Genomic DNA, 13,373 nt, shown 5'->3' on the forward strand with positions numbered 1-13,373 from the left:
TACCTATTATGACGTTAGGATTACGTATACACATTAATTAAATTATTATGTGCATTTATATATATAAACACAGGGATTACAATAAGTATGACGTTTAGGGTAGGTATAGCCCTTGTAGCAAAGGGGGTGCTACATATTTTTGGAACAGCCAGATCATTACTAGAACCATTCCAGATTTAGTGTTACAAGTTGTGTTCCTACGGTCATGTCAACTTTGGAACAATAATATATTACAACACAGTTTGGAACGGTTGCATAAACACTGGAATGACCCACCAATTGCACATAATTACCGTTCCAAAATAAGGTCCAACGTCCGTTGAAAAATAGAAAGTTGAAAAATTAATTTCAAAATGAGGTACAATTTGAAACGGTTTAAGTACTTAGAAAAAGTTGTATTACAATGTCCGTTCCTACATATAGTATTTGTGGGAAACTGTATGTATTCGAAGAACCGTTTCAAAGTGAGTTACAATTCGTCATGGCCTTGATGGATAGAAAATATGGTATTATAATAACCATTCCAACGGCGTTACAACTTTGCCGTACCTACGCATGTTCCAGGACCAGTTCCTAAATGTGTTGCAACAGCTATATTATAAAGCTTATTTTTGGAGTTCCAAACACCATTCTAATGCCCGTTTCAAATTTTCCTATAGATATATGCTTTTTACATTTCATTTAGCCTCACTTGTAAAATTTTTTAGTTTTTTTTTCACTAGGACCAATTTTTTTTCTTAAAATTACTGTTCCACCACAAACAGTTCCAAAATGTACGGTGCATTGGTGAAATTTTAATTTAGAATGATTTGTTTTCAATTTTACAATTTCAATACCCGTTCCACTCCTGCCAAAAAATGGAGGAAAATTCATTCGTTGGAACGATTTTTCAATTTGGCCATTCCAAGATGAATTCTAACATAATTTCATTTGGCACCTCTTGCAAAAAAAAAAAAGCACCAAAAATAAAACTTTGAATGGTTATATATTAAATAACCGTTCCTAATTATATTTCTAAAAAATCGTTCCTAACTATATTCAGTTATTGTTCCTAATTATAAATTATCGTTAACCATTCCAAATGTTGTTGATAACCATTCCAAAATATGTATAGAAAATGTCTAGTGTACGTTTTGATTAAAATATCTCAACATCCACTTGTCAGATTAGTTCCAAACTTAAACACTTATAAGATTCTCTATATTTGAATACATCTGACATTCTGATTTAAATCAAATGAGCTAATTGAAGGTTGCACCATTTTGAACCTCGCTGACTATGATCAGATACGATATCTCAATATCCGTATAACAAAAATGTCCAAAATTTCATCAAATATAGTCTTTTGATAATTTAATCATATCTAACAGTCTGATCAAATTTTAACAGTTTCATTAGGCGATGCAGTATAATAGTCTAAGATGCTAGTTACATCTATGTAAGACTAATAATTTCGGATATACAAAATATACTTGGCCTTATGAACATGTATCAATTTTAAGAAAGAATTATATGTTTTCAATGGTTTATATTAATTTATGGTCTACTTTTTTTTATAATTAACATGTCTGGAATGATTTTTCCTTCATTATTAAGTTTTTCAGTTAAAAAGAAATATATATTTGGCACTTAAATTGGAATAATTTATTAAATATATGAATGGTCATTTAAATACCCTCTATAAATGATATCATCTTCAAATGTAGGAATGGTTGTAGAAACTGTTATTTTAATATATGATCGTTCCAAAGTGAATTCAAAATGTGACTGTCCACACTACATAAAATGATGACGTATTACTTAGTTAGTAATGATTTTTTAGTACCTGACTGTTCTAAGACCCTTCCAAAATTTTAATATATAAGCAACACGTAGCAGACTTTTCCCCCACTTTCTCTCTTTCTCCTTCTTTATTCCTCCTTTCTCCCACGCACGTCCCTTCCTCTCCCCGCCGCCAGCTCCGTCATTTCTAAAGGACAGATTTCTTGTTATTTTTTTGATAATTATTTATTTTTATTTTTTGGTAAATATTTGTGATAATAGATGTGAAAATATATGTTAACATATATTTGTTATTTTTTTTCTTATTTCAGAAATAATGTGTAAATATATGTAAAAAAAATTTTGAAAAGTATTTGGAAAAATATTTTCTGAAAATATATTTCCTAAATATTTTTCAAAAAACATTTTATGTAATTAATGTGTAATTTTTAGAAAATTTTTTATGTACTTAATGTGTAATTTTCTATAATTACTGTGTAATTTTCTATTATGATGTTTATTATTTTATGTAATTATTGTGTAATTTTCAATAGTTTGAGTGTAATTCTGTGAAATTATTTATGTAATCTTCTGTCATTATTCGTAACATTATGTAATTATTGTATATGTAATTGTAATTATTCTGTATTTTTTGTAATTTAATGTGAAATTTGTGTAATTTAGAACATATTTAGTACAAGAATCACAATATCTTTTTATTTTAATATTATGTTATTTTAAAAATCACTAATTAACATGTTCTTCCAGGTGTAGCCGCAAATTCTTTGAGTGCATCAATACGGTGGTGCGAGGACCCTTGCCCCGAGCGAGGAAGATGTAGATGTCGTTGATGAGGAGGGTTTAGAGTAGATTTTATATTTTTTTATACTTGGTAACTGGATAATTTTTATTTTAATATAATATTTTTCGCTTATTATTCATATTTCATTATATTTATTGTATTCTATTATTTAATATTTATTGATACCTTGATAGTTAATTGCTAACTTGGGTTTACCTCTCTTTATCTCACCATGATTTCTTATCAAAAAACCAGGAGTACTATAAGCAAAGACTCTAGGCTCGGTGAGTTTTAGATTGATATGCTCCTCGATAATCTCCTGTATATCTTTCTTATTCTTTATATTCGTTTGGATAGGCTTGTATCGAACATACTCCTACTTCCAGTTTTCTTTGACATTCAGAGTTGCTTCAGTTTTGTTCCTATCACACAATGCCAGAGGGGTCTCACTGAAATTTTTCTGGATAAATATCTCTTGACATTATCAAGAGAGAGTTTGATTTCTTTGCTTTATGTCTGGTGATCTTAACTCCTATATGGCTTCCTTGAGAATTTTAAGTTATTCTTCAAAAACCTCGTAAGAAAATTCACTGACGCTTGAGACCACGTTGCCTGAAAGATAAAAGAGTTTTACCAAATTTCTTTTATCCTATATTTTCATATGAGCTAATTTGGCATCGTCATAATCACCATGCTTGCTGCAAAAATATATGGGCATTATCCTGTTGAATGTCTTTTCTCTTCGCAGAACCTGTATCTCACTATCACAGTTAGTAGTAAAAATCAACAGAATATTGTGGTTATCCTATATGCGTTTCAAAGGTATGGATAATGTTATTTCCTAGCAGAATATCTGCACTTGTATCATGAAAGTAGATACGAGATGTTTTTACCCTGAATCAAGGTGTTTAGAATGCTCCTTCAGTCATGATTTTGGCTTCTCGTATTTCCTTATTGAGTATTAGGATTTTTTGTGAAAAATCCTCCTGCAATAATGGGTAAGGTTTTCATAGCTTCTCTAGAAAAAATTCTAGGTTTTGCTGTACAAATACTTGATTCTGAATCAATATAAGCTACAAAATATTCTGAAATATATTGCTCGTATAACATACGTACTTTTATGTATATAGAAAAGGGATTGGTCATTCAATCTTTATGGTAACACTGTCTAAACTAAATTTCATATCTTTACCCTTTTTTCCCATGGTTACAATCTTCGAGAAAACTTAACCCCAAAGTCATACTTCCTGCAACACCTGCAACCATGATATCATGGCTTGCTATTTCTAGCAATGCCTTCATATTTACCAACAATAGTTGTTGCAAAATGATATAAGTCATCATAGGAAAAATAATTTTCTTTCTCAGTAAAGTCAAACACAACTTTAATTTGTTTCCATCCTTCAGGGCATCTAAGTTTTACATTATCAACCTTAATTGCCTGTGGAGTTAAAGCTTTAACAACTCATTGTCTTTCCCTTTGTAACCTACAATCCTATCTTTCGAAAGGAACATCCTGCTACTAAACTCAATTCTAGAGCTAAGTGTTCTCTCTAAAACTGGGTGATCCTTTATCACGGTATCAACACCACCTTTTCTAGGGATCCTAATTGGATCTCCTGTCATTACCTTAGCAAATTTCTTGAAAATTTTAGGAATCTCAATATACTCTTTCTTTTAAATAAATCCGAATAATGTGTGTTGGAAAAAGCAAAAGATATTCTATATGTTATAGAATATGGTCGATTTTCTTCTTTTGTAAGATCTTTTCTCTTAAAATCCTAATGAAGGGTCATGACATGACTGATATCTTGGTCAGGTAGGTTGTATGCAATTCTAGGGTGAATATCAAACATTAATTTACCGGCATACAAATTTTCTATCATTGTTTCAAGGCATCCATCTCTCAAGTTATTGATTCTTCTATCCATTAATGATAAATGTATTTCTGAATCAATTTATTCCTTAAAGGTTGCTTTTATTACTACTTCAATAGTTACTATGTGGATTCATTTATATAGTTTATTCTCTAAGGTTACTTAATTTTTTCAAAAATTTCTTCTTTAGGAATAAGTTGCATTTCTATCACATTTCTTGTAAGTTCCATATGAATAGCAAACTCACCTAAACTTACTTTGCAGATTATGTGATGCTTTCTTTAGTTCAACCATATTTGGCTGAGGACTCTATTGATTCCTCTGATCCTAAATCCATCGAATAGGTTGATATTAGAATCTTGATGCATGATTCTTTTTATGGTTTTTTTTTACACCGTCATCCTTGAAAAGAGTCCAGATAGGCTCTTCGAGGTTTGAAGCTAATCTCCTTCGTTCTAATTATTCTGACTCAGTTGAAGATCCAACTAAATCGGTCTCTATTTCTTCCTTATAGATGTTTTCATGTGAAGGAATGCCCTCGAATTGGTATATGGGTTCCAAGTCGCCATAGTAAACTGTATCTAGGGTGTCATCCATGGCTTCAAATTTTTGTAAGTGACCACATTTCTGTTGTTAGTTTGAAGATATATGTCCCTTTGCTCTGCATGTCCAGCAGTTACGATCCTTGAAGCTTTATTTGGCTCTCGTATGGGCTCATTTGAAAGTTCTCTTTGTAGTTCTTCCCGTGGATCTGGCCTCTGTTCGTCTCGATCTTGAGATGAAACCATTGTTCGTCCTGTTTTCTGTCCAGATTTGTATGATCGGACCTTTGAGTTCAACCATCGTGATCTCCTTCTAAAAGAGGTTTTTTTGGAACTCCTAGAGTAGGATTCACTGCTTTGTTTCTTCCTCTTCCTTGGCTCTCTTGATTCTTTTATAATTGTGGAAAAATCATTATTATCGTAACAGAGAGGGGTTCTTTTGATCTTAACTTTCATCCTCTTCATGTTCTTTTGGACAGATGTTTGATAGCAGCAATACTTTATATTGTTTTTCAGGAAAGACATCCTCCTTGCTCTTGAATCTAACTATTCTTTACGTATTTTGTATGATCGGATTAACATTTTCCTCCATGAACTGTAGATCTTTGCAAAGAACATGGAAGTGGCTACTTCTGTTGCTACTCCATTCTAGAAGAAATACTTGCGAAATGAATAGATATGTTTATCCACTGCGCAAATACTCCTCAATTCAAGGCCAAAAAGAGTTTGTCTGTATTCTCTAGCCTTGTTAGTTCTACTTCCTTCGAAGTATCCATCTCCAATGAAATATATCTTGATAAGTCTTTCTAGTCTTTTTTTCCATTGCACTTTTAGATTCTCTAGTAAGGATACTCGCTTTGGTATCTTGTGAGATATTATCCGATCCGATCTTCACAAAACCTTAAAAGCTTAGCTCCAATAATCTTATGAAGTTTTTTTTATCGAGTTCTAGGATATTTGTTGTTATTTTAATGGTTGCAACCCATTCATCTATCAGATTCTCGATGTTTTGGAAGTCAATAACATCCAGGTTGAGTATAGTGTCGTATGGATGTAAAGGCTGGAGCATTGTCCTTACCCAAGGTGTATTTTCAAGCATTCTTCTTGGGTTCTGTCCTGGATTTTCTCTTAATCTGTTCCCATAAATATCGGGGTGGCGTGGGTGTGAAAATTCGTACTTTCTCACAATGGATGATCTGGTGAAGGATCATTTGAACCTACACTTCCCTCCGGCGGTGGTAGTGTTGGGGTGATTTCATTGATTTAAATGTTAACCAGATCCATAATGTCAAGTTGGAAAAAGGATTTTGCTAACTCCATATAAATGTGATAAATCCGCCCTAGAAACCTTCATTATTTTATGGATATGATGGATAATGTTTTGGATAATTTTACAAATATCCAACTCTATAGAAAAATATAAAAACAATTAATTAAATGTATTATTTTTTATAATTCACCATTTATAAAAAATGATCTTACTTTTTAAAAAATAAAATAAAATAGAAAGCAAGAATAAAAACTTACTTAGATAAGTTATAAGAAAGACAACTAAACAAAAAAAAGATGGATCATAAAAAAAAAAATTCAAAAGCTCAATATTATTTCAGAAATTTGAATAAAAAAAATATAAGGAGTACAAATCAAAATAAAATGGGTAAGTTTAATTAAAATCATAAACATAGCAACATTGTCAATGACCATAAAAGAACAAAATGACTTTCATTAATATAAGATAAGATTTTCATAAAATAAGAATATTTTAAAAAATAACTCGAATTACACAGACATGAAAATACATATATTTTATAAATGTAAATAAAGCATATGATTATAGATTTAGTTGGATCAAATTTAGATAGTCCAAGGAACAAATTATATTTAAATTAAAATATGATGATGATGATGATGATGATAATAATAATAATAATAATTAATAATAATAATAATAATAATAATTATTATTATTAATAATAAAAAAGAATAAAAAAATTAAACTATAAAAAAGTTTAATGGATGAAACTATAATATATATAAAAAAGTAGGTGTCTAAAAATATAAAAAATAATAAATAAAAATAAAAACTAAAAATATAATTTTAAGTAGAATAATACAAATAAATATTAATTAAAATATGTACCTATTAGCACTGAACTATAATATATTAAAAAAAATGGTGTATAAAAAATTCACAGGGTAAATATTTAAACAGGAATAAAAACTAAATTGTAGTGTGAGTAGAATTATTACAAACTAATATTAAATAACCTATTAGCACTAAAAGAATTTGTTCCCTTTTGTTGTAAAAAAACTAAAAATAAATAAAAATAATTAAACTATAAAATAAAATTTTAATATACGGACTGAACCGTAATATTCAAAAAAATGGTTTATAAAAAATATAAAAGGAATAAACTTTAAACAGTAATAAAAACTAAATCATAGTTCAAGTAGAGTTATACAAATAAATATTAAATAAAATATATATCGAACAACGGTAAATAAATCTGTTTATCATTGTAGTAAACAAAAATCCAAAAAATATAAAATTTGAAATACAACAATAAAATTAAACTATAAAATAAAATTTTAATGGATGTAATTATAATAGATAATTATAAAAAGGGAGGGGGGATAAATACTTAAATAAAAGAATTCAAAATTATTATGTTTTATCTATTAAAAATGAAAAAGTTTATTTTACGAAAGTGATTCCTTTATTAAGTAATATATTATAAAATATTTTATTTAAATATTTAAAAAAAATTATAATCATGTATAGCACGAGTTCTACGTTAGTACTCTACGAAAGGAATTTATGGGCCCAAGCCCTTCAATCCCACCACACATCCAGGCTGACTCGACGGAAAAAATATACTTTTAATCTTGTAAATTATAATGTTAGTATTTTTAGTTTTACAGGGACTGTTTATAATTTGGTAATTGAATCTTTTTTTGATTAATTTGGGTGGAAAATTACATGTGATTTGAACATAACCTAATTAAATTGCAATCAATTTTATAACTTGGGGAATGTTGGTATTTTTAATCCTACAACTCAATTTGACATTTTTTATTCTGTATGAATTTGTTTATAAGACTAAAATTATAAGTAAATTCCGATTTCCGATCAAATTGGCCGAAAAAATAACTAAAATTGTCAAAATTATGAAAAGACTAAATTATGAAAATTAATTCGTGTAGAACTAAAAATCCCACTCTTTAATTTACAGTACTAAAACTATAATTTTCCCTGACATTGGAGCTAATTTGAGAGGTCAATTAATGCTTGCTGTATGTATATATCATTTTTGAGAGGTTAATTAATGCGTGCTATATATATATATATATATATATATATATATATATCCTCATAAAGAAATGAGCCTCTAATAATATTTGCTCTTTCAAGTTTGGCAATCTCCTTGGATTTAGGGTAAATTACAACGATTTTTCTTGAAATATTGTAAAATTATAAATATCCCTTATTATTTGTTAAATTACAAATATCCTCTTAATATTTAATGAAATTATGTAATTTTTGAATTGAGGTATGAAACTGTCATTTATGTCCTTACAGTATTTTTTTTCTTTTTTAAAAAAAATCAAAAGAGATGGATGTAAAAATTTAAAAAATTATAAAAAAAATTATGCACTTAGTTTATAGAAAAATCAAAATTTTTCAAAAAATAAATAAAAATGATAATTTTTAGTGCATAAGACCATTTTGATCAATTCGCCATAAAAAATAGATGCAAGTCTAATGGAGACTAACTGAATAGGCTAATTGTTAAATGATCGTTAAAATTATGGGGGTATTGATAATTTTTTAAAAAATAAAAAAATATTCATACCTATACCAAATTTTAGGAAAAATCGTTATAATTTACCAATAATTTTCTTTGTCGTATGCGATGTGGGAATTTGAAGATCATGTCCAAATCCATGTCCTTTTACATGGATAGGAATTGATCCAAGAGCAGAATCGTGCACTCTCGGGCAACATATGCTTAATCCGAAACGACAAAGGATTCGTTGACATATATCTCTTCCCTTAACGAACTGTATTATTCTCCTCCCTATAAATATCATCATATCCTCCAAAATTTTGGAAGGTGACAAAATATTCTTTTATCATACTTTTTTCTTTTTTTCTTAAATTATATTTATATTTTTTGAATTTAAATTGAAATAGGATAGAATTGCAATTAATTCCCCAGTGTTAGTAAAAATATTTAAATACCTCGTAAAACATAAAATACTAAAAAGTTTTCGTGCGAGTTTTAAAACATAACAAATAGCCCCTTCAGCCCCGACGATGTAGCACACACGCCTTTGATGCAGCTTCATCTTAATTTTTAATAATAAATTAATGTTGCTTCTTAATATATGAACCGTAAGATCTTACTTGTTATACATCTAATGGTTGGAATTTTGCAAAAAGTATATCAACAGCTAAATTTCATTAAATGAAATGAAGGTCCAGACTTCACTTAGTTTAAATTAACGACTCAGATTCAATATACAAATATCTGTCTTATTTTTATTTATTAAATATGAATAGAATATTTAAATATATTAGAAATATATTTTAAGAAAATGTAGTCTTCTTTCCTTTTAAGAAAAATATATTAAAAATACAATTTCATTTCTTGATATCTCCATCAATGTGCCTTATCAGGGTTGCTTATTTCTAAAGCATAAGAAAATATTTTACAGATAAACAAAGAGACGGGGTGTTTTTTCCACTCCAAAAACTAACGATGTAACTAAAGCTGCAACAATTAGGTCATAATACAAGCAACTACAATTAGGTCATAATACATAGGTTTTATTGCAGTTTTAGTCTTATAAATAATTATTGGACATTTTGAACTTGTAATTTACATGGATTTCAATTTCATCTTGTACGTTTTTCTTTCCGCAATTTCAAGAAAAAATAGACTAGTCGATTTTCATCACTTTACGATCGATTTAGATAATTCAGTCAATTTTAAAATTGTAAAAATAAAAAACCTACAAAAAATGTCAAAAAGCTATAATTACGAAACTGAAAAATGTATTTAAATCATACAAATTATTTAAGCCATAGTTTTGGACTAAAAATATAATTTTTCCAAAAGTCATGTAAGGATCTGCAATAATTATGGCGGATATTTTTTAGATTTTTATGCTGCTGAACCAGTGAATTACCCTTACCATCCAAATATAAATTAAGCTCTTCCTCTCAAAAACATTAATTTCTTTCAGTACTTTCAGCTGCCAAAGAAAAATGGATGAGCTTGCAGTTGCAGCTCTAACAGTCATTTCTGTTCTAGTCTTCGTCTTCTGGTACTCATGGATGTTCAAGAAATCAAAAGACGGAACAGCTCCACATCCACCAGGGCCCAGGGGCCTGCCAATTCTTGGGTACCTACCATTTCTGCACGTCAATTTGCATCACCAATTCACAGAACTCGCTCAAAAATATGGCCCTATCTACAAACTCCAGCTGGGTAGCAAAATTTGCATGGTAATAAGCTCCCCAGCTCTGATAAAGGAGGTGGTTCGTGATCAAGACACAACTTTTGCGAATCGGGACCCTCCCATTGCAGCAATAGCCGCTACCGGTGGACTAGACATCTTCTGGGCGCCCTACGGGCCTTACTGGCGCGACATGCGAAAACTATTCGTGCGCCAGATGCTAAGCAATAACAATCTCCAGGCTTCCTACGGGCTGAGGAAAGAGGAGGTGGCAAAGGTGCTGAGAGATGTGAGTAAGAATATAGGCAAGCCTATTGAAATTGGTGAAATGATTTTCCTGACTGAGCTCAATGTGATACTGAGCTTGCTCTGGGGTGGGACGATCGATGCTGAGACGCGTGGTAGGCTGGGAGCAGAGTTTCGGTATAAGGTATCAAAACTCGTGGATTTGTTGGGAAAGCCTAATGTTTCTGATTATTTTCCGGTTCTAGCCAAGTTTGATGTTCAAGGAATTGAGAAAGAAATGAGGGCTGTTGTGCCTGGCATCGAGGAAATTCTTGATTCTGTTATAGATGAGCGGATGAAGATGATAGCAGCCGACGGGGGAGAACCGAGTGCTGAAAGGGAAAAGGACCTTTTGGGAATTCTTTTGGAGCTGAAGGAGCAAGAAGTCGGAGAAGGATCATCATTTGGGCTGACCCAAATAAAGGCTATTTTGATGGTAATTTTTCAACTTGTCCAACATTTTATTTTCTTGCTAAGAGACATGCTTCTATTTTTCTTTTCTGATCTCCCAAATTTGGACTTATTTTGGGATAAGTGAAAAATGCTTTTGAATGAAGGAAAATTCTACCCAAACTCAATTTGGTCGGACCTAAATTAAATATACGATAAATTCAATCGTGTGATTGGTAAACAATTCAAAAAAAGAGACCAATCACATTATAAGTATATCATACTTGCTTTGTGGGTGGTTAGATTCGGCTAAATTTGGTTTGAATAAGAATTTGCAATCTCCTTGAAAAGGAAAATTGTTGCTCGAACTAATTTTAGGCGAACCAAACCAATCAAAAAGCAAGTGTATCACACTTGCCATGTGGTTGGTCACTTTTTCTGAACTGAACATCAATCATACAACAAGTGTATTGTATTTACCATATGATTAGTTTAATTTGACCGAGCTAAATCCGGATTAGAATTTTCAAAATTGGGCATGACAAGTAGAATTTGTCTTGATCTACCTGGATTAATAGAAAGTTCAATTGCAAAAACATTTAAAAACTTCTAAGTTAACTCAACAAAATTTCTCCACAAACAGGACATTGTCGTAGGCGGGACCGACACCACAGCGACGATAGTGGAGTGGGTGATGGCCGAGCTTCTACAAAACCCCGACATAATGAAAAAGGTGCAAGAGGAACTAACAGATGTCATAGGGGAGAACAACATCGCGGAAGAATTCCACATAACCAAACTACACTATCTGGATGCAGTCGTGAAGGAAACCTTCCGCCTTCACCCTCCACTTCCACTCCTCGTCCCCAGGTTTCCCAGCCAATCCTGCGTAGTTGGCGGATACATGATTCCAAAGCACTCACAAGTCTTCTTGAACATGTGGTCAATTTCTATGGATCCACAAGTTTGGGAAAATCCTTCTGAATTTCGGCCTGACAGGTTTCTAAAGCACACTGAAAATTTTGATTACATGGGGAACAATGTTCAATATCTTCCATTTGGATCAGGTAGAAGGGTGTGTCCCGGTATCCCTCTGGGTGAGAAAATGGTGATGTATTTGCTTGCTACACTCCTTCACTCATTCAAATGGCAGTTGCCGGAGGGCGAAACTGTTGACCTTTTGGAGAAATTTGGGATCGTCATGAGGAAGAAAACACCATTGTTTGCTATTCCGTATCAGAGGTTCTAATACTCTATTCAATGTAGTTTTCACAGTCTTTTTTCAATAAAAGCAATAAGTATATGGTTATATCATCTGGCTCACAACCACGTCGACAGGCAGCATCCTCACATTCTGCAAGTTTCTAGTTTTGACATTGATAATATGTAAATGGGTTTTATTTTCTCCTTTCTTCATAGGTTTTTCTTTTTCATTTTTATTTAACTTAAACACCTAACACAATCATAGACACACTTAACTTTGAACACAAAACTCTGGTCAAAATTTTTGAGTTCAAATTATTAGACTATCCTCCTCAAGAGAACAAGGCTGACGGTGTGGGTTGAACTCATGATTTTCATCCAACTTAACTAGTTTTTGATTGAATTTCACCTAAAATATTTTGAATTGAGAGGGTATGTGGCTAAGTTTACTTAAAAGTATATGTCTTGTAAGTACCTACAACTTATAAGATATTTTGGAAGTTTATATAATGTTGGATTTTCTTTCAAAATAATTGGATAGAATAAGATGGTAAAATTAATAAGATATTTTCGTATCTTATAAGATGTTAAATTTTTTATATAATAAGCTCTTTGTATTGTTCACGACCAAAAAACACATTATACAATTAGCTAGGATCAAATATGTAGCTAAGAATTGACATATCATGAATCTAAATCTTTCTAAAATGCTTTTATAAATAATATGCATTAGTCTAATTCCAACTAAAAATTTTATAAAAATTAATCGACAAAAATAGTGTACATGTACATTCATGATAATCAAATACCTACATAATTGATTTTTTTTCTTTTTTGTTAATTGCAATGACTAGTTTTTTAGTCATATATATGTATTGAATCTATATATTTTTTTAAATATAATATCAATAGTAATTTTATTTTTGTGCAACTATAATCATTTATAGTTATATATAATTAATGTCTTCTTTGAATGCAAGAAAAAATAAATAGAAAATAAAATTCTTTGAAATTATGTACAAATAAAAATCACTCATTCACTATTATGAC

At 30.6% G+C, this 13,373-nt stretch overlaps 1 protein-coding gene across 1 annotated transcript; it reads left to right on the forward strand.

Moving 5' to 3' along the window:
- Positions 1–10,202: 10,202 nt before the first annotated feature.
- LOC105155221 (labd-13Z-ene-9,15,16-triol synthase, chloroplastic-like) lies at positions 10,203–12,429 on the forward strand. Its single transcript, XM_011071091.3, has 2 exons — positions 10,203–11,166; positions 11,764–12,429. The coding sequence occupies exons 1-2, from the start codon at positions 10,255–10,257 to the stop codon at positions 12,367–12,369; spliced, it is 1,518 nt and encodes a 505-aa protein (XP_011069393.1). The 5' UTR covers positions 10,203–10,254; the 3' UTR covers positions 12,370–12,429.
- Positions 12,430–13,373: the final 944 nt, after the last annotated feature.

The sequence above is a fragment of the Sesamum indicum genome, linkage group LG1 (assembly GCF_026168435.1).
Source record: "Sesamum indicum cultivar Baizhima isolate 11 linkage group LG1, ASM2616843v1, whole genome shotgun sequence".
NCBI classification, from domain to species: Eukaryota; Viridiplantae; Streptophyta; class Magnoliopsida; order Lamiales; family Pedaliaceae; genus Sesamum; species Sesamum indicum.